Source organism: Schistocerca piceifrons, chromosome 2, assembly GCF_021461385.2.
Source record: "Schistocerca piceifrons isolate TAMUIC-IGC-003096 chromosome 2, iqSchPice1.1, whole genome shotgun sequence".
Classification (NCBI taxonomy): domain Eukaryota; kingdom Metazoa; phylum Arthropoda; class Insecta; order Orthoptera; family Acrididae; genus Schistocerca; species Schistocerca piceifrons.
In genome coordinates, this window is record NC_060139.1 from 511,059,056 (window position 1) to 511,080,280 (window position 21,225).

Sequence of the window (21,225 nt, forward strand, 5' to 3'; positions counted from 1 at the left end):
TGGCAGCGCGACCATCCAAGGCCTCGGGTCCTTCAAAAGTGTCCGAACTGAAAACTCCTTTGTTCGCTACTAACAATTAGAATTTCTGTACCTGAGGAGGCAAAGATAACCTACTTATCCTGTAGTAGCAGACTTTGTTCAGTTCGACGATTTCTCTTTTTTTATGGCATAGAGCTAATGTAACATCTTCGACCAACACAACAACCGTAATGCGCGCGAGAACTGGAGAGTACTCCGCTCGTGATGTCGTTTAGCCATGTGATATTGTATACAATTATGAAAATAGACGGAGTTAATAACTATAAACAATTGTGATTATATGCTGTTATTGATTCAGTCCCTCACGGTAAAAAACTTTCAAAAGGTCAGATTTGCACAAAACAAACAAATGTCAAGCTGAAAGAAATAATAACGTCCTTTCTATTTACGAACATCCGAAAAGATGCAAGGACCACATGATTATTTGGATTTTTTTATCAACTGGTGATTCACCCATGAAAACTGCAAATCAGTAAGTTTATTTATCTAATTTCTCTCTTTGACTTTGATCAACCACATCCTTATTTTGCTTCAGGCTAACTATGAACCATATCAAGGTAGCTATTTATTTCCCTTTTCTTTTATCCTCCTCCTAAAATCTTACATTTTCTCACAACTAGCTTACTCTCTCCTGATCATTTGACTTTGCCAGTTTTTGTGTTAGTTTTATCTTCTCCAAAACCCTTACATTTCTTGACTCGCAGTCTGAATGTGCCTCTATTGAGTACGTTTTCCTATCCAATCTTCATTTCTTCTAAGTCTTCTTTTGTCCTTTTTGGTCTGCTGTCCTGCTTGGGAGTGTGAGTTGATAAATAATTTCGTGGCAGATTAAATCTGTGTGCCAGGCCAGCAATCGAAGATGGACCTTCACCATTCGCGGATAGTTGTTCCAATTGAACCACCCAAGCTCGACTTACGATCCATTCAAGCCTTTTTAGTTCTTCCCGTACATCAACTCCTAAATTCTAAACTTCGTAGATGTCTTACGGGATTGGATACTGTGGAGACATGAGTTAACCGCAACCTAAAGGTTTCTTTCTAGAACAAATTTTCACTCTGCCACGGGGTGTTCGTTGATTAAAACGGTGGCAGATCAAACCTGTGATCCTGGCCTTTCGCAGACAAATGCTTTACCAAGTGACCTACTCGAGCACGACCCATGCCCCTTCATCACAGCTTTACTTCCGTCTAGTTCTGTCGGCTGACTATTCGCCAGCAAAAGTCAAACGTCCACAGTACTGTTCCTCGCCCACCACAAAGGTTTAATTTGCCACGAAGTTTCATATGTAAATGTTCTTTGTTAATTTGTCGTCCTTCCTTCTCCATAGATGTTCAAAGAATTTAACACAGCCATTTCTTGATCTCAGCAGTTTAGCAGGAGCAGAATGTGTACATTTCAATATTTGGTGTCAAAACCCAAATGCCCTCTATGTTCTTGATTGGACCTAACCTTTATTTACTGTTCATTTTCTTTTTAGTATCTTTAACGCCATTTGCATCTAGATGGTAGTAGTGGTTCCGACCCATAGACGACTTCAGATTTTACAATTATGTTACAGTGGTTACATTTAACAAATTTAGAAAAACATATTTATTGTAACGATTTCTCACGTTCGTGTATGCTCTTTTCATTTTTTCACTTCTGGTTTTAACAGTGTTTTTTCTCATTTTTTACCTATGTTTTTACCTACATACTTAAAGTTTTATACTTCATTGTTGTTACCATATAACGTTTTTAAAGTTCTTGGTGCTACTTTCATTGGTCAGATGGTCAGTCTTTTCGAAAGATATTTGTATACCTGCCGTTTCAGCTGCCTTCTTCAAGAGTTCTAGCCTTTTGTTTGCACTCTGTAAGTTTCCATCTATTATTAAGAGATCGGTTGCGAAGTCCAAAGCATTTATTGCTTCTTGCGATCCATCCAGTTTTACGTTGGTATTATTTTTTCATTTTTCTTCATGTTTTCCATTCTCTTAAGACATTCAATTGAAAAAAGGGTTCGGAGACCGTCTTCTCGTCCAACGCCTGATACAATCTGAAAGGGACTAGAAGTGGCCCCAAGAAATTTAGCTACTGTTTCTGTAAAAGTTCTTTCGTAGCTTTAAAAATGGAGACGGTCTATCGATTCGCAAATCTTTTTAAAAATCAACAGATATTTAGCACTGTCTTTTATTTGATAATTAAGGTTTAGGATTTACTCCGAAGGGAATCTGACACTACTAAATCCAGGACTATGCACTTCAATTTGTTTATCTAATTTAGAATTAATTTTATGACAGAACAGTTTTCCATAAGATTTTGAATTCTAAATGTAGTAATGAAATACCACTTTAATTATCTCCACTGGCTTCTACGTTTCTGCTATGAGATCATCTTCACCTGGGGCTATGTTGTCCTTCAATTGTTTAATGTCATTTTAATCATGTAGCTGTTGCTTGGTGGTTTCTGTTTATCTTAACAGTTCTGAGACATCCACTGACTGTTGTTTTAAAAGTCTGAAGAACGTCTCTCTCTCTCACTCTCTCTTCAGCGGTATGTATATTATTATGGCAGTTTATCTGGCAGACTAACCCATATTTCTTGATAGATCATTAGAGATAACTAAAACTATAAAATGGAATATTTTTCGTTAAGGAACAAACTAAAATTATTTTGCAAGAGAAAAGTAACACATATCCATATTCGTAACATAAGTGCAGTGATCTAGTAACTGGGGAAGAATTGCTCCAAATGTTAAAAATACTATTAACAACACGGAGTGTCGTTTGGAAAATATAAACTTTCGCAAACTAACTGTTGCGTTCGGTAATTATTACTCAAAGTTAATTGTAATATCACATAAATTTTTATTAAAGTCACGAGGGTATAGCTGCCGAGCTTTCTCCTTAAAATGGTTAAAATGGCTCAGAGCTCTATGCGACTTAACATCTGAGGTCATCAGTCGCCTAGAACTTAGAACTAATTAAACCTAACTAACCTAAGGACATCACACACATCCATGCCCGAGGTAGGATTCGAACCTGCGACCGTAGCGGTCACGCGGTTCCAGACTGTAGCGCCTTTAACCGCACGGCCACATCGGCCGGCAGCTTTTTCCTTCCCTTTCGTAAAATTTCCAACAGTCTAAGATATCACAGAGGACTGAAGTTGTGAAAAAAGGATTGTTACAGATTAACGATGTCCTCAGAGTAAGAGCACACATGCTAATTCGGGAGGGAAGGACACAGTTCCTCTTAAGCGATTAGGAAAACGTCAGAAAACGTAAATCATTTTGGCAAACAGCTGTCATTCCGATTGAGGGCCCATTGACTTAACACGGTGCCATGATGCTCGGTATGAGGCTACGAGGTGAAGCCAGTATACATTTTCTTTTTTATATGCCTGTGTGGTAGACTATCTTCTTGTTTTCAGGCAATTGTATTTGCAGCCAATTTCACTCATTAAAATTTAAATTAATGTATTATTCACGGGAATGATTTTGGAATACATAGCGTCCGCTACAACAAGAAACTTTTATAGGTCGTGTTCTTTGGGAATAATTCGCAGTTTCAGTATTCTTGTGTCTGATATAAAAAAGGTACTATATTCTGGTGCTTTCTTTCAGATTCCTACAAATGCCGATAAACAACTGGTTCCTGTTATGGTGTGGATTCACGGTGGAGGATATTCTGTGGGCAGTGGAAACTCTGATCTCCACGGACCTGAGTACTTGCTTGAGAATGATGTCGTAATTGTCACTTTCAATTACCGCCTTGGTGTCCTAGGTAAGTGGTACAGTGCCGAGGACATGTACAACGTACCATTCGATTCATGCGTTCAGCTGAAAATTACTTTAGCGGAATATTTATTTACAGTAACATTGACGATAGCATGGAGCTTTTTTGATAAAATCTATTTTATTTATTTCTCAAGCAAATATTTCTGTTGGTGTTGCACTGACACTCAGTAAGTCACAAAACATATGTCTTACCGAACGAAAGCGAAACACAATAACGAAACGTGGAACAATTACATGTTAGAATGATATGTAGCTCCCAAGCAGTATTAACAATGACAAGATTAGTGCACACGAATTTTACAAATGTCAATAATGGTAAAGTGTTGCCCATGGTTGGTAGTCTGGAAAAGTTATATCATCAGCTTGCAATTATATAAGAAACCGAGGAAATCGCAATTCTGGCTGGCAATTTTTTAAATTTATCTTTCTTTACTTCAGTCACATTTAACTTATGTTTCCACTTCCGTGACATTTGAAACGTCCCCTTTGAACAATTATACATGACTGTGCTTATACTGACACACAATATTTTTAGCGCAACGCAATCTGACTATCAAAGATCCCTGCAAAAGAATGGCCCTGAGTAACATTAAACTATACCTTTCACAAATCACTTACCTCACAAAAATCTTCATTACTCGAACTACTGCAATACAGCGAGCGCCACTACTGCCAGCTAAATAAAAGATTCAAACTACGGAAGGCACTAACTACTGATAGGCATAGTTAGCAAATGAAAGATTTAAATAGAGAACAAACAATGTATTTACCTTACTAGCAGTTCATGACAAATTACAAAACTCCGCCATCTCTCTCCCCACATCCACCACTGCTGGCGGCTCACCTCCAACTGCGCAACGCTACGCGCTGTTAACATCCAGCTGCCGCTGCCCAACACTACAATAGCAGACAACAATGCAAACTAGCCACAGACTGCACACAGCACAGCCAGTGATTTTCATACAGAGAGCGCTATGTGGCGGCGGCGTTACCAATATAAGAACCTAAACAGCCTACTTACATAGCCCCCATGCTCCCCACAAAAAATTTTCCAATTGTTTTGGGCATTGGCCAATACAGATTTGAAAAACTTTTCATAAATACAAAAACAAAGAAATCAAATGCACACACTTATTGATACAATGTTGGTCAAAAGCTAAAATTTTCTCACAGTCCATAAAGACAGTCCTGATCATTCATCACAGTGAAACTGCCGTTTCTTTTCTCAAAGTCTGAGCAGTAAAAGACAATACACACGGAAGTAGTGGATTTCCATGCAGTCTTGAAGAAGTAGTGTTGTCCTTCCAATGGAAAGACAGTGCTGACTCTTGACATGCTGACAGACAATGGGCCACAACAGAGCAAACCCACAGCAGACTCATTCGAAGTTTTGAAGAATACTGGTAGGTAGGTCATCACAGAGTAGACCCACTGTAGATCTGGTAGAGATTACGGTATTGGTGGGCCACCAGAGGTGTAGACCCACTGCAGTCCTTGTAGAAATTATGGTACTGGTGGGTCATCAAAGATGCCGACCCACTGCAGTCCTTGTAGAAATAATGGTACTGGTGGGTCATCAAAGGTGCAGACCCACTGTAGTCCTTGTAGAGACGGCCAGGAGCCATCTGTTGCGACTGTGCAGGTGCACAATCACCATTGAAGAGTGTTGCGGAGAATATAGCAAGTCCATAAACCACCACATGTCCACTCACAAAAAATTTGTTTGAAATATTCTTAGAACCAGCAATGCTGTTATCCAGTCCCTTGCTGAATTATTAACACACGTGCAAACACTAACAGTCCCTACTTCTCACATATTGTCCATATACTATGACCAACAGAAACGTGTGCAGTGAAATGTAACTTACAAGTTACTAAATCTGATGAACTGGTGTCCATTACAATTTTATAACATAAGAATACAATAACAAAGGTACAAAATACATCATTAAAGAAAATAATAGTGCAGATAACATTTGTAGTAAAACAGGCTTTACAAAAGAATAGAAATAAAGATGCATATCAGTGTTACAAGAATTATGACATAAGTACATACATAAAGATCAGAATAACTTTTGAAACATCAACTTCACACATGAGCATTAAAACAAAACAGAATAGATAATGTCTAAACGCCTTTATGAAGAAAATAACATAGTATTTGAAAAATTCTACAACATAACTCTTATTAGCTAAACACATAAAGACAGGAAAAACACAAATACACAAGGGTACACAAACATATAGAGGGATGACACAAAAGGAAAGGACAGGGTTTGTTTTACTGCAGTATTTTGCAAACAAAACTTTCATTACTTCTCGGAGATCTCCCTTAGTTCTTCATTATTTCCAAAAGGTCCTATCTATACCTGCTTTCTGTATGTTTTTCGTATGACTTCTCAATGCATTTCATCGCAACTCATTCTCTTATATAGTCTACCCCTGTTAAGCTAACTTAAATCTACTGAGCTCAGATACTAAACTAAGGAACAAGGCAATGCAGCAGCACAAAACAATTAACACAAACATCAATGACAAAAAGTTCAAACTGGCAAAGCAATTGCAATATTACAACTAATATAGGGCACTGTGCAGCAAACAAGAAAAATAAATGCGTAGTAAACTGGCTTAACAGCGTAATACAAAGTCAAATTCAGTAACACTATGCCTGGAAAACAGCACCAGAAAATGAAATAACTTATACCTAAACATGACAAAGCTCAAGCAGAAAAAATAGTACATTAAAAATGGCCATGTCTAATACCTATGTCACATCTTAACACTAGAGTGATGCATCATGAGAACTTACACTAGCAGATAAGTTACCAAATCGTAAAGAAATTATTTATGCAATTCCTGTGAAGGGAAATGTCTATTTATGTGCCCTCGTTTTCTTGGAAGTAGATCATAAATTTCTTATTAACTGGATCTGTAGGCATAAAATAACTATATTAGTACATACATTAAATTTTATTTTAACCAATGCTGCAGTGCAGCTAGAAACTAGATATTAAACAAAATGAGGTATCTCTCAACTAGAAAGACAATGGATGTAAAATGTTTCTCATCATTTCATTAGGCAATTAAGTAAATATCATAAATTAAGAGCTCCACAGTGTAATCATATGTTATCAAGTTCGACCGTGTCGTTTTTCCGATGCTTTCTACAAAGGAACATCAATAGCGATGATAATGGCCTCCCTTTTTTTTCCACCTGTGCCTCTGGAAGGCACACGCTAATGGCTTTTTTTTAAGTCGACTGTCGCCCAGCTGGGTGCCCATGACGCATTAGGTGCTGGTGGTCACTTAACTTTCTTACCGAAATATTTACGACACCAGTTTCCGCTACAGTGGCAGTCTCATATAAAAATATTTCACAGGTCAAGAATTTGCGTTACAAATCTTTAGAAACAAAATCCTGTAAATGTAACAGAGTCCAAAAAATTTTCGCCAGCATTGTGATACATTCACGCATATACACACATTTCATAACTCTTAAAGTACGGTTCTTGGTTTCCAACAACCTTTTTCACAAACCAGAGTCCCTAACCACTACTCATTATTCCTTACCTTATTTGTCGACACTTCTTCAATATTTCATCATTACAGATATGTAGCATAATCAAATAACTCATATAGCATCAGCTTACTGATCTTAAACATACTGCAACAGCATAATACACATAGTCATCGTAATAATAACATCATAACACCTCAGTCAACTCTCAAAATCGTCGTAGCTTCCTCTAATAATTTCAAAGCCTGAGAAAAATTCTCTGCTCATGTCAAAAGTGTCATCTGCCTTAAACATACTTTAAAAATCTTGATCCCATACCAAATATATCATTCAAAGCTCTCATAATGTCACAATGGTTCCAAAAAGATATGAACAGTTTACAAAGTACAGACAAAATACAGTATCATAAGTGTGAAGTTATCCAACTGTGTAATTACGTAAACATCTGTCACTGATGTAGTAAAAAAAAGTTTCTTTCTCTGTTAAATGATCAGATAACAGTGTAATTCTGTGTTAGAGAAATATGGTACCGATGTGTAAAGTTGTGGAAGCAAATACCATATTAGCTAGGGCTCCTTGTGCTTGCCAAACACATGGTACACAAAGTAGGCGTGTACCCCCCTGAGGATTAATGTAATTATACCCTCAGGTGTTACAGATTACAGCAGTGGAATGAAATGTATCACGGAAACCTTTGTATCATTGTACTTTAAATATTTTTAAAAATAAATGATTTAAGTGCAAAATTAATCACTCAAATACGTGTCCTGTAGCGCTAAATGTGCGTCTTGTTGCAACATAATCTCTGTGGAAGTTTCGTAGTTATCGTCCTCCGAAAGCTAAGTTCTGCAGAAGCCAATGTACTTACCTCATGATACACCAAATTTCAAGTAATCCAAAATGTTGCATTAAAATGTCATTAACAGTACTGGTAAATGTTCTAAGTATGTGAGCCTTATAGTCGTTACGTAATCGTGCAACTAACAAGCAAGAATGTACACACACAATAACACTGTGACGTGTGTTCTCTATAACAATGCATTCGTAATTTCTGTTTAAAAATGTTCCCTAGGTTCTAGATTGGATATTTAACTTCAAACATTGTTGCATGTTAACAGTTTCTTAAGTCTGACAAAGCATACTAGAAATGTGAAGTGCAAAGTTTTATACCAAAGACTAAGTTAAAAAGCAGATTATCTCTCAATAAATGGTTTTATATGTGAAATGTGGTGTAAACCTTTACTCTTCCTAGTACGCAGAGTTTCAACTTCAACGCAATTATCGTGTGGTATACGTCGGATTCTGTATGGTCCATTGTAAACTAGAAATAATTTGTGACTTAAGTGTTTCTTCTTATGTGACGATGAATGAGCTTTAATGAGAACTTTCTGACCAATATACAAATTTTTTTTCTTTTTGCTTTACCGTGTAGTTTTCTCCTTTTGTCTGCTCTCGCGGTTCTAGGCGCGCAGTCCGGAACCGCGCGACTGCTACGGTCGCAGGTTCGAATCCTGCCTCGGGCATGGATGTGTGTGATGTCCTTAGGTTAGTTAGGTTTAAGTAGTTCTAAGTTCTAGGGGACTGATGACCACAGCTGTTAAGTCCCATAGTACTCAGAGCCATTTTGTCTGCTGCAGATTTTATATTTTTAAGAGCCTAATCAATTATGTCTTTGTGTCGAAGTTTACGTGTATTCGGGAAAGGTACAAGCTCTCTGATTCTGTTCGGTGGTTCTTCATTCTTCAGTACAAGAGTAGGTGGTAAAGCAGTGGAATCATGAGGCATTTCATTCAGCACGTTTTGAAATAAGTGTAATTATCTGTCCCAATGCTGATGCTTTCTGTGACAATAAAGTCTGCAAAGCTTCTTGATTTCTTTCATAATCCGTTCGGAGGGGTTACAATGTGGTGAGTACAATGAAATAAAAACAGGTTTGGTTTTATGGTTGCGAAGCATGCGTGACCAAACAGCAGATCTGAATTGCGGTCCGTTATCTGAAATGACTTTACTAACATGTCCAATTTCACGTAAGAAATTTTTAACAAAGGCGTTGGATACAGACCGCCCAGTGGCTTTATGTAACGGTGTGAAAGAAACAAATTTTGAAGTAAGTTCAACAGCGACTAGAACGTACAAAAATCCATTAGATGTTCTGAAAAGCGGTCCCAAGAGATCAACAGCAGCAAATTCTTTTAATTTAGAAGGAATGACAGGAAACAGCGGAGCATGATGTGAGATAGTAGATGGTTTCGACCTGTCATGATTTAATTTTGAAGACATAAGAAATTGTAATGCACGATGATCACTGTATACTTTTACGTGCTTACCAGAAAGAAAGAAACGGAATTTGTTAAATGCCCAAACGATAGCTAAAGCTTCTAATTCAACTGTCCAACAATGAAAGACTGCAACTACAAAGGAGAATCTCTCTACAATTACGCTCTAGCAATAAACAATAGCTACACTAACTACACAAACTACAAGAAAAAATCAGAAGATTCCAGTGAGGTATCCTAGGCTAAGGGTCGACATATGAAACGTCCCCTTTGAACAATTATACATGACTGTGCTTATACTGACACACAATATTTTTAGCGCAACGCAATCTGACTATCAAAGATCCCTGCAAAAGAATGGCCCTGAGTAACATTAAACTATACCTTTCACAAATCACTTACCTCACAAAAATCTTCATTACTCGAACTACTGCAATACAGCGAGCGCCACTACTGCCAGCTAAATAAAAGATTCAAACTACGGAAGGCACTAACTACTGATAGGCATAGTTAGCAAATGAAAGATTTAAATAGAGAACAAACAATGTATTTACCTTACTAGCAGTTCATGACAAATTACAAAACTCCGCCATCTCTCTCCCCACATCCACCACTGCTGGCGGCTCACCTCCAACTGCGCAACGCTACGCGCTGTTAACATCCAGCTGCCGCTGCCCAACACTACAATGGCAGACAACAATGCAAACTAGCCACAGACTGCACACAGCACAGCCAGTGATTTTCATACAGAGAGCGCTATGTGGCGGCGGCGTTACCAATATAAGAACCTAAACAGCCTACTTACATAGCCCCCATGCTCCCCACAAAAAATTTTCCAATTGTTTTGGGCATTGGCCAATACAGATTTGAAAAACTTTTCATAAATACAAAAACAAAGAAATCAAATGCACACACTTATTGATACAATGTTGGTCAAAAGCTAAAATTTTCTCACAGTCCATAAAGACAGTCCTGATCATTCATCACAGTGAAACTGCCGTTTCTTTTCTCAAAGTCTGAGCAGTAAAAGACAATACACACGGAAGTAGTGGATTTCCATGCAGTCTTGAAGAAGTAGTGTTGTCCTTCCAATGGAAAGACAGTGCTGACTCTTGACATGCTGACAGACAATGGGCCACAACAGAGCAAACCCACAGCAGACTCATTCGAAGTTTTGAAGAATACTGGTAGGTAGGTCATCACAGAGTAGACCCACTGTAGATCTGGTAGAGATTACGGTATTGGTGGGCCACCAGAGGTGTAGACCCACTGCAGTCCTTGTAGAAATTATGGTACTGGTGGGTCATCAAAGATGCCGACCCACTGCAGTCCTTGTAGAAATAATGGTACTGGTGGGTCATCAAAGGTGCAGACCCACTGTAGTCCTTGTAGAGACGGCCAGGAGCCATCTGTTGCGACTGTGCAGGTGCACAATCACCATTGAAGAGTGTTGCGGAGAATATAGCAAGTCCATAAACCACCACATGTCCACTCACAAAAAATTTGTTTGAAATGTTCTTAGAACCAGCAATGCTGTTATCCAGTCCCTTGCTGAATTATTAACACACGTGCAAACACTAACAGTCCCTACTTCTCACATATTGTCCATATACTATGACCAACAGAAACGTGTGCAGTGAAATGTAACTTACAAGTTACTAAATCTGATGAACTGGTGTCCATTACAATTTTATAACATAAGAATACAATAACAAAGGTACAAAATACATCATTAAAGAAAATAATAGTGCAGATAACATTTGTAGTAAAACAGGCTTTACAAAAGAATAGAAATAAAGATGCATATCAGTGTTACAAGAATTATGACATAAGTACATACATAAAGATCAGAATAACTTTTGAAACATCAACTTCACACATGAGCATTAAAACAAAACAGAATAGATAATGTCTAAACGCCTTTATGAAGAAAATAACATAGTATTTGAAAAATTCTACAACATAACTCTTATTAGCTAAACACATAAAGACAGGAAAAACACAAATACTCAAGGGTACACAAACATATAGAGGGATGACACAAAAGGAAAGGACAGGGTTTGTTTTACTGCAGTATTTTGCAAACAAAACTTTCATTACTTCTCGGAGATCTCCCTTAGTTCTTCATTATTTCCAAAAAGTCCTATCTATACCTGCTTTCTGTACGTTTTTCGTATGACTTCTCAATGCATTTCATCGCAACTCATTCTCTTATATAGTCTACCCCTGTTAAGCTAACTTAAATCTACTGAGCTCAGATACTAAACTAAGGAACAAGGCAATGCAGCAGCACAAAACAATTAACACAAACATCAATGACAAAAAGTTCAAACTGGCAAAGCAATTGCAATATTACAACTAATATAGGGCACTGTGCAGCAAACAAGAAAAATAAATGCGTAGTAAACTGGCTTAACAGCGTAATACAAAGTCAAATTCAGTAACACTATGCCTGGAAAACAGCACCAGAAAATGAAATAACTTATACCTAAACATGACAAAGCTCAAGCAGAAAAAATAGTACATTAAAAATGGCCATGTCTAATACCTATGTCACATCTTAACACTAGAGTGATGCATCATGAGAACTTACACTAGCAGATAAGTTACCAAATCGTAAAGAAATTATTTATGCAATTCCTGTGAAGGGAAATGTCTATTTATGTGCCCTCGTTTTCTTGGAAGTAGATCATAAATTTCTTATTAACTGGATCTGTAGGCATAAAATAACTATATTAGTACATACATTAAATTTTATTTTAACCAATGCTGCAGTGCAGCTAGAAACTAGATATTAAACAAAATGAGGTATCTCTCAACTAGAAAGACAATGGATGTAAAATGTTTCTCATCATTTCATTAGGCAATTAAGTAAATATCGTAAATTAAGAGCTCCACAGTGTAATCATATGTTATCAAGTTCGACCGTGTCGTTTTTCCGATGCTTTCTACAAAGGAACATCAATAGCGATGATAATGGCCTCCCTTTTTTTTCCACCTGTGCCTCTGGAAGGCACACGCTAATGGCTTTTTTTTAAGTCGACTGTCGCCCAGCTGGGTGCCCATGACGCATTAGGTGCTGGTGGTCACTTAACTTTCTTACCGAAATATTTACGACACCAGTTTCCGCTACAGTGGCAGTCTCATATAAAAATATTTCACAGGTCAAGAATTTGCGTTACAAATCTTTAGAAACAAAATCCTGTAAATGTAACAGAGTCCAAAAAATTTTCGCCAGCATTGTGATACATTCACGCATATACACACATTTCATAACTCTTAAAGTACGGTTCTTGGTTTCCAACAACCTTTTTCACAAACCAGAGTCCCTAACCACTACTCATTATTCCTTACCTTATTTGTCGACACTTCTTCAATATTTCATCATTACAGATATGTAGCATAATCAAATAACTCATATAGCATCAGCTTACTGATCTTAAACATACTGCAACAGCATAATACACATAGTCATCGTAATAATAACATCATAACACCTCAGTCAACTCTCAAAATCGTCGTAGCTTCCTCTAATAATTTCAAAGCCTGAGAAAAATTCTCTGCTCATGTCAAAAGTGTCATCTGCCTTAAACGTACTTTAAAAATCTTGATCCCATACCAAATATATCATTCAAAGCTCTCATAATGTCACAATGGTTCCAAAAAGATATGAACAGTTTACAAAGTACAGACAAAATACAGTTTCATAAGTGTGAAGTTATCCAACTGTGTAATTACGTAAACATCTGTCACTGATGTAGTAAAAAAAAGTTTCTTTCTCTGTTAAATGATCAGATAACAGTGTAATTCTGTGTTAGAGAAATATGGTACCGATGTGTAAAGTTGTGGAAGCAAATACCATATTAGCTAGGGCTCCTTGTGCTTGCCAAACACATGGTACACAAAGTAGGCGTGTACCCCCCTGAGGATTAATGTAATTATACCCTCAGGTGTTACAGATTACAGCAGTGGAATGAAATGTATCACGGAAACCTTTGTATCATTGTACTTTAAATATTTTTAAAAATAAATGATTTAAGTGCAAAATTAATCACTCAAATACGTGTCCTGTAGCGCTAAATGTGCGTCTTGTTGCAACATAATCTCTGTGGAAGTTTCGTAGTTATCGTCCTCCGAAAGCTAAGTTCTGCAGAAGCCAATGTACTTACCTCATGATACACCAAATTTCAAGTAATCCAAAATGTTGCATTAAAATGTCATTAACAGTACTGGTAAATGTTCTAAGTATGTGAGCCTTATAGTCGTTACGTAATCGTGCAACTAACAAGCAAGAATGTACACACACAATAACACTGTGACATCTGTTCACTATAACAATGCATTCGTAATTTCTGTTTAAAAATGTTCCCTAGGTTCTAGATTGGATATTTAACTTCAAACATTGTTGCATGTTAACAGTTTCTTAAGTCTGACAAAGCATACTAGAAATGTGAAGTGCAAAGTTTTTACCAAAGACTAAGTTAAAAAGCAGATTATCTCTCAATAAATGGTTTTATATGTGAAATGTGGTGTAAACCTTTACTCTTCCTAGTACGCAGAGTTTCAACTTCAATGCAATTATCATGTGGTATACATCGGATTCTGTATGGTCCATTGTAAACTAGAAATAATTTGTGACTTAAGTGTTTCTTCTTATGTGACGATGAATGAGCTTTAATGAGAACTTTCTGACCAATATACAAATTTTTTTTTTTTTTGCTTTACCGTGTAGTTTTCTCCTTTTGTCTGCTCTCGCGGTTCTAGGCGCGCAGTCCGGAACCGCGCGACTGCTACGGTCGCAGGTTCGAATCCTGCCTCGGGCATGGATGTGTGTGATGTCCTTAGGTTAGTTAGGTTTAAGTAGTTCTAAGTTCTAGGGGACTGATGACCACAGCTGTTAAGTCCCATAGTACTCAGAGCCATTTTGTCTGCTGCAGATTTTATATTTTTAAGAGCCTAATCAATTATGTCTTTGTGTCGAAGTTTACTTGTATTCGGGAAAGGTACAAGCTCTCTGATTCTGTTCGGTGGTTCTTCATTCTTCAGTACAAGAGTAGGTGGTAAAGCAGTGGAATCATGAGGCATTTCATTCAGCACGTTTTGAAATAAGTGTAATTATCTGTCCCAATGCTGATGCTTTCTGTGACAATAAAGTCTGCAAAGCTTCTTGATTTCTTTCATAATCCGTTCGGAGGGGTTACAATGTGGTGAGTACAATGAAATAAAAACAGGTTTGGTTTTATGGTTGCGAAGCATGCGTGACCAAACAGCAGATCTGAATTGCGGTCCGTTATCTGAAATGACTTTACTAACTTGTCCAATTTCACGTAAGAAATTTTTAACAAAGGCGTTGGATACAGACCGCCCAGTGGCTTTATGTAACGGTGTGAAAGAAACAAATTTTGAAGTAAGTTCAACAGCGACTAGAACGTACAAAAATCCATTAGATGTTCTGAAAAGCGGTCCCAAGAGATCAACAGCAGCAAATTCTTTTAATTTAGAAGGAATGACAGGAAACAGCGGAGCACGATGTGAGATAGTAGATGGTTTCGACCTGTCATGATTTAATTTTGAAGACATAAGAAATTGTAATGCACGATGATCACTGTATACTTTTACGTGCTTACCAGAAAGAAAGAAACGGAATTTGTTAAATGCCCAAACGATAGCTAAAGCTTCTAATTCAACTGTCCAACAATGAAAGACTGCAACTACAAAGGAGAATCTCTCTACAATTACGCTCTAGCAATAAACAATAGCTACACTAACTACACAAACTACAAGAAAAAATCAGAAGATTCCAGTGAGGTATCCTAGCCTAAGGGTCGACATATGAAACGTCCCCTTTGAACAATTATACATGACTGTGCTTATACTGACACACAATATTTTTAGCGCAACGCAATCTGACTATCAAAGATCCCTGCAAAAGAATGGCCCTGAGTAACATTAAACTATACCTTTCACAAATCACTTACCTCACAAAAATCTTCATTACTCGAACTACTGCAATACAGCGAGCGCCACTACTGCCAGCTAAATAAAATATTCAAACTACGGAAGGCACTAACTACTGATAGGCATAGTTAGCAAATGAAAGATTTAAATAGAGAACAAACAATGTATTTACCTTACTAGCAGTTCATGACAAATTACAAAACTCCGCCATCTCTCTCCCCACATCCACCACTGCTGGCGGCTCACCTCCAACTGCGCAACGCTACGCGCTGTTAACATCCAGCTGCCGCTGCCCAACACTACAATGGCAGACAACAATGCAAACTAGCCACAGACTGCACACAGCACAGCCAGTGATTTTCATACAGAGAGCGCTATGTGGCGGCGGCGTTACCAATATAAGAACCTAAACAGCCTACTTACATAGCCCCCATGCTCCCCACAAAAAATTTTCCAATTGTTTTGGGCATTGGCCAATACAGATTTGAAAAACTTTTCATAAATACAAAAACAAAGAAATCAAATGCACACACTTATTGATACAATGTTGGTCAAAAGCTAAAATTTTCTCACAGTCCATAAAGACAGTCCTGATCATTCATCACAGTGAAACTGCCGTTTCTTTTCTCAAAGTCTGAGCAGTAAAAGACAATACACACGGAAGTAGTGGATTTCCATGCAGTCTTGAAGAAGTAGTGTTGTCCTTCCAATGGAAAGACAGTGCTGACTCTTGACATGCTGACAGACAATGGGCCACAACAGAGCAAACCCACAGCAGACTCATTCGAAGTTTTGAAGAATACTGGTAGGTAGGTCATCACAGAGTAGACCCACTGTAGATCTGGTAGAGATTACGGTATTGGTGGGCCACCAGAGGTGTAGACCCACTGCAGTCCTTGTAGAAATTATGGTACTGGTGGGTCATCAAAGATGCCGACCCACTGCAGTCCTTGTAGAAATAATGGTACTGGTGGGTCATCAAAGGTGCAGACCCACTGCAGTCCTTGTAGAGACGGCCAGGAGCCATCTGTTGCGACTGTGCAGGTGCACAATCACCATTGAAGAGTGTTGCGGAGAATATAGCAAGTCCATAAACCACCACATGTCCACTCACAAAAAATTTGTTTGAAATGTTCTTAGAACCAGCAATGCTGTTATCCAGTCCCTTGCTGAATTATTAACACACGTGCAAACACTAACAGTTCCTACTTCTCACATATTGTCCATATACTACGACCAACAGAAGCGTGTGCAGTGAAATGTAACTTACAAGTTACTAAATCTGATGAACTGGTGTCCATTACAATTTTATAACATAAGAATACAATAACAAAGGTACAAAATACATCATTAAAGAAAATAATAGTGCAGATAACATTTGTATTAAAACAGGCTTTACAAAAGAATAGAAATAAAGATGCATATCAGTGTTACAAGAATTATGACATAAGTACATACATAAAGATCAGAATAACTTTTGAAACATCAACTTCACACATGAGCATTAAAACAAAACAGAATAGATAATGTTTAAACGCCTTTATGAAGAAAATAACATAGTATTTGAAAAATTCTACAACATAACTCTTATTAGCTAAACACATAAAGACAGGAAAAACACAAATACACAAGGGTACACAAACATATAGAGGGATGACACAAAAGGAAAGGACAGGGTTTGTTTTACTGCAGTATTTTGCAAACAAAACTTTCATTACTTCTCGGAGATCTCCATAAGTTCTTCATTATTTCCAAGAAGTCCTATCTATACCTGCTTTCTGTACGTTTTTCGTATGACTTCTCAATGCATTTCATCGCAACTCATTCTCTTATATAGTCTACCCCTGTTAAGCTAACTTAAATCTACTGAGCTCAGATACTAAACTAAGGAACGAGGCAATGCAGCAGCACAAAACAATTAACACAAACATCAATGACAAAAAGTTCAAACTGGCAAAGCAATTGCAATATTACAACTAATATAGGGCACTGTGCAGCAAACAAGAAAAATAAATGCGTAGTAAACTGGCTTAACAGCGTAATACAAAGTCAAATTCAGTAACACTATGCCTGGAAAACAGCACCAGAAAATGAAATAACTTATACCTAAACATGACAAAGCTCAAGCAGAAAAAATAGTACATTAAAAATGGCCATGTCTAATACCTATGTCACATCTTAACACTAGAGTGATGCATCATGAGAACTTACACTAGCAGATAAGTTACCAAATCGTAAAGAAATTATTTATGCAATTCCTGTGAAGGGAAATGTCTATTTATGTGCCCTCGTTTTCTTGGAAGTAGATCATAAATTTCTTATTAACTGGATCTGTAGGCATAAAATAACTATATTAGTACATACATTAAATTTTATTTTAACCAATGCTGCAGTGCAGCTAGAAACTAGATATTAAACAAAATGAGGTATCTCTCAACTAGAAAGACAATGGATGTAAAATGTTTCTCATCATTTCATTAGGCAATTAAGTAAATATCATAAATTAAGAGCTCCACAGTGTAATCATATGTTATCAAGTTCGACCGTGTCGTTTTTCCGATGCTTTCTACAAAGGAACATCAATAGCGATGATAATGGCCTCCCTTTTTTTTCCACCTGTGCCTCTGGAAGGCACACGCTAATGGCTTTTTTTTAAGTCGACTGTCGCCCAGCTGGGTGCCCATGACGCATTAGGTGCTGGTGGTCACTTAACTTTCTTACCGAAATATTTACGACACCAGTTTCCGCTACAGTGGCAGTCTCATATAAAAATATTTCACAGGTCAAGAATTTGCGTTACAAATCTTTAGAAACAAAATCCTGTAAATGTAACAGAGTCCAAAAAATTTTCGCCAGCATTGTGATACATTCACGCATATACACACATTTCATAACTCTTAAAGTACGGTTCTTGGTTTCCAACAACCTTTTTCACAAACCAGAGTCCCTAACCACTACTCATTATTCCTTACCTTATTTGTCGACACTTCTTCAATATTTCATCATTACAGATATGTAGCATAATCAAATAACTCATATAGCATCAGCTTACTGATCTTAAACATACTGCAACAGCATAATACACATAGTCATCGTAATAATAACATCATAACACCTCAGTCAACTCTCAAAATCGTCGTAGCTTCCTCTAATAATTTCAAAGCCTGAGAAAAATTCTCTGCTCATGTCAAAAGTGTCATCTGCCTTAAACGTACTTTAAAAATCTTGATCCCATACCAAATATATCATTCAAAGCTCTCATAATGTCACAATGGTTCCAAAAAGATATGAACAGTTTACAAAGTACAGACAAAATACAGTTTCATAAGTGTGAAGTTATCCAACTGTGTAATTACGTAAACATCTGTCACTGATGTAGTAAAAAAAAGTTTCTTTCTCTGTTAAATGATCAGATAACAGTGTAATTCTGTGTTAGAGAAATATGGTACCGATGTGTAAAGTTGTGGAAGCAAATACCATATTAGCTAGGGCTCCTTGTGCTTGCCAAACACATGGTACACAAAGTAGGCGTGTACCCCCCTGAGGATTAATGTAATTATACCCTCAGGTGTTACAGATTACAGCAGTGGAATGAAATGTATCACGGAAACCTTTGTATCATTGTACTTTAAATATTTTTAAAAATAAATGATTTAAGTGCAAAATTAATCACTCAAATACGTGTCCTGTAGCGCTAAATGTGCGTCTTGTTGCAACATAATCTCTGTGGAAGTTTCGTAGTTATCGTCCTCCGAAAGCTAAGTTCTGCAGAAGCCAATGTACTTACCTCATGATACACCAAATTTCAAGTAATCCAAAATGTTGCATTAAAATGTCATTAACAGTACTGGTAAATGTTCTAAGTATGTGAGCCTTATAGTCGTTACGTAATCGTGCAACTAACAAGCAAGAATGTACACACACAATAACACTGTGACATCTGTTCACTATAACAATGCATTCGTAATTTCTGTTTAAAAATGTTCCCTAGGTTCTAGATTGGATATTTAACTTCAAACATTGTTGCATGTTAACAGTTTCTTAAGTCTGACAAAGCATACTAGAAATGTGAAGTGCAAAGTTTTATACCAAAGACTAAGTTAAAAAGCAGATTATCTCTCAATAAATGGTTTTATATGTGAAATGTGGTGTAAACCTTTACTCTGCCTAGTACGCAGAGTTTCAACTTCAACGCAATTATCATGTGGTATACGTCGGATTCTGTATGGTCCATTGTAAACTAGAAATAATTTGTGACTTAAGTGTTTCGTCTTATGTGACGATGAATGAGCTTTAATGAGAACTTTCTGACCAATATACAATTTTTTTTTTTTTTTTTGCTTTACCGTGTAGTTTTCTCCTTTTGTCTGCTCTCGCGGTTCTAGGCGCGCAGTCCGGAACCGCGCGACTGCTACGGTCGCAGGTTCGAATCCTGCCTCGGGCATGGATGTGTGTGATGTCCTTAGGTTAGTTAGGTTTAAGTAGTTCTAAGTTCTAGGGGACTGATGACCACAGCTGTTAAGTCCCATAGTACTCAGAGCCATTTTGTCTGCTGCAGATTTTATATTTTTAAGAGCCTAATCAATTATGTCTTTGTGTCGAAGTTTACATGTATTCGGGAAAGGTACAAGCTCTCTGATTCTGTTCGGTGGTTCTTCATTCTTCAGTACAAGAGTAGGTGGTAAAGCAGTGGAATCATGAGGCATTTCATTCAGCACGTTTTGAAATAAGTGTAATTATCTGTCCCAATGCTGATGCTTTCTGTGACAATAAAGTCTGCAAAGCTTCTTGATTTCTTTCATAATCCGTTCGGAGGGGTTACAATGTGGTGAGTACAATGAAATAAAAACAGGTTTGGTTTTATGGTTGCGAAGCATGCGTGACCAAACAGCAGATCTGAATTGCGGTCCGTTATCTGAAATGACTTTACTAACATGTCCAATTTCACGTAAGAAATTTTTAACAAAGGCGTTGGATACAGACCGCCCAGTGGCTTTATGTAACGGTGTGAAAGAAACAAATTTTGAAGTAAGTTCAACAGCGACTAGAACGTACACAAATCCATTAGATGTTCTGAAAAGCGGTCCCAAGAGATCAACAGCAGCAAATTCTTTTAATTTAGAAGGAATGACAGGAAACAGCGGAGCACGATGTGAGATAGTAGATGGTTTCGACCTGTCATGATTTAATTTTGAAGACATAAGAAATTGTAATGCACGATGATCACTGTATACTTTTACGTGCTTACCAGAAAGAAAGAAACGGAATTTGTTAAATGCCCAAACGATAGCTAAAGCTTCTAATTCAACTGTCCAACAATGAAAGACTGCAACTACAAAGGAGAATCTCTCTACAATTACGCTCTAGCAATAAACAATAGCTACACTAACTACACAAACTACAAGAAAAAATCAGAAGATTCCAGTGAGGTATCCTAGCCTAAGGGTCGACATATGAAACGTCCCCTTTGAACAATTATACATGACTGTGCTTATACTGACACACAATATTTTTAGCGCAACGCAATCTGACTATCAAAGATCCCTGCAAAAGAATGGCCCTGAGTAACATTAAACTATACCTTTCACAAATCACTTACCTCACAAAAATCTTCATTACTCGAACTACTGCAATACAGCGAGCGCCACTACTGCCAGCT

The 21,225-nt window shown here is 37.4% G+C and overlaps 1 protein-coding gene across 1 annotated transcript in view; it reads left to right on the plus strand.

Annotated features, from left to right (window-relative positions):
* The window catches only part of LOC124777134 (juvenile hormone esterase-like), a 170,856-nt gene that overhangs the window by 44,013 nt on the left and 105,618 nt on the right, over positions 1-21,225 (plus strand). Inside the window, exon 3 of the mRNA XM_047252427.1 lies at positions 3,642-3,801. Coding sequence (XP_047108383.1) covers positions 3,642-3,801 — 160 coding nt within the window. The remainder of the gene's footprint in view (positions 1-3,641; positions 3,802-21,225) is intronic.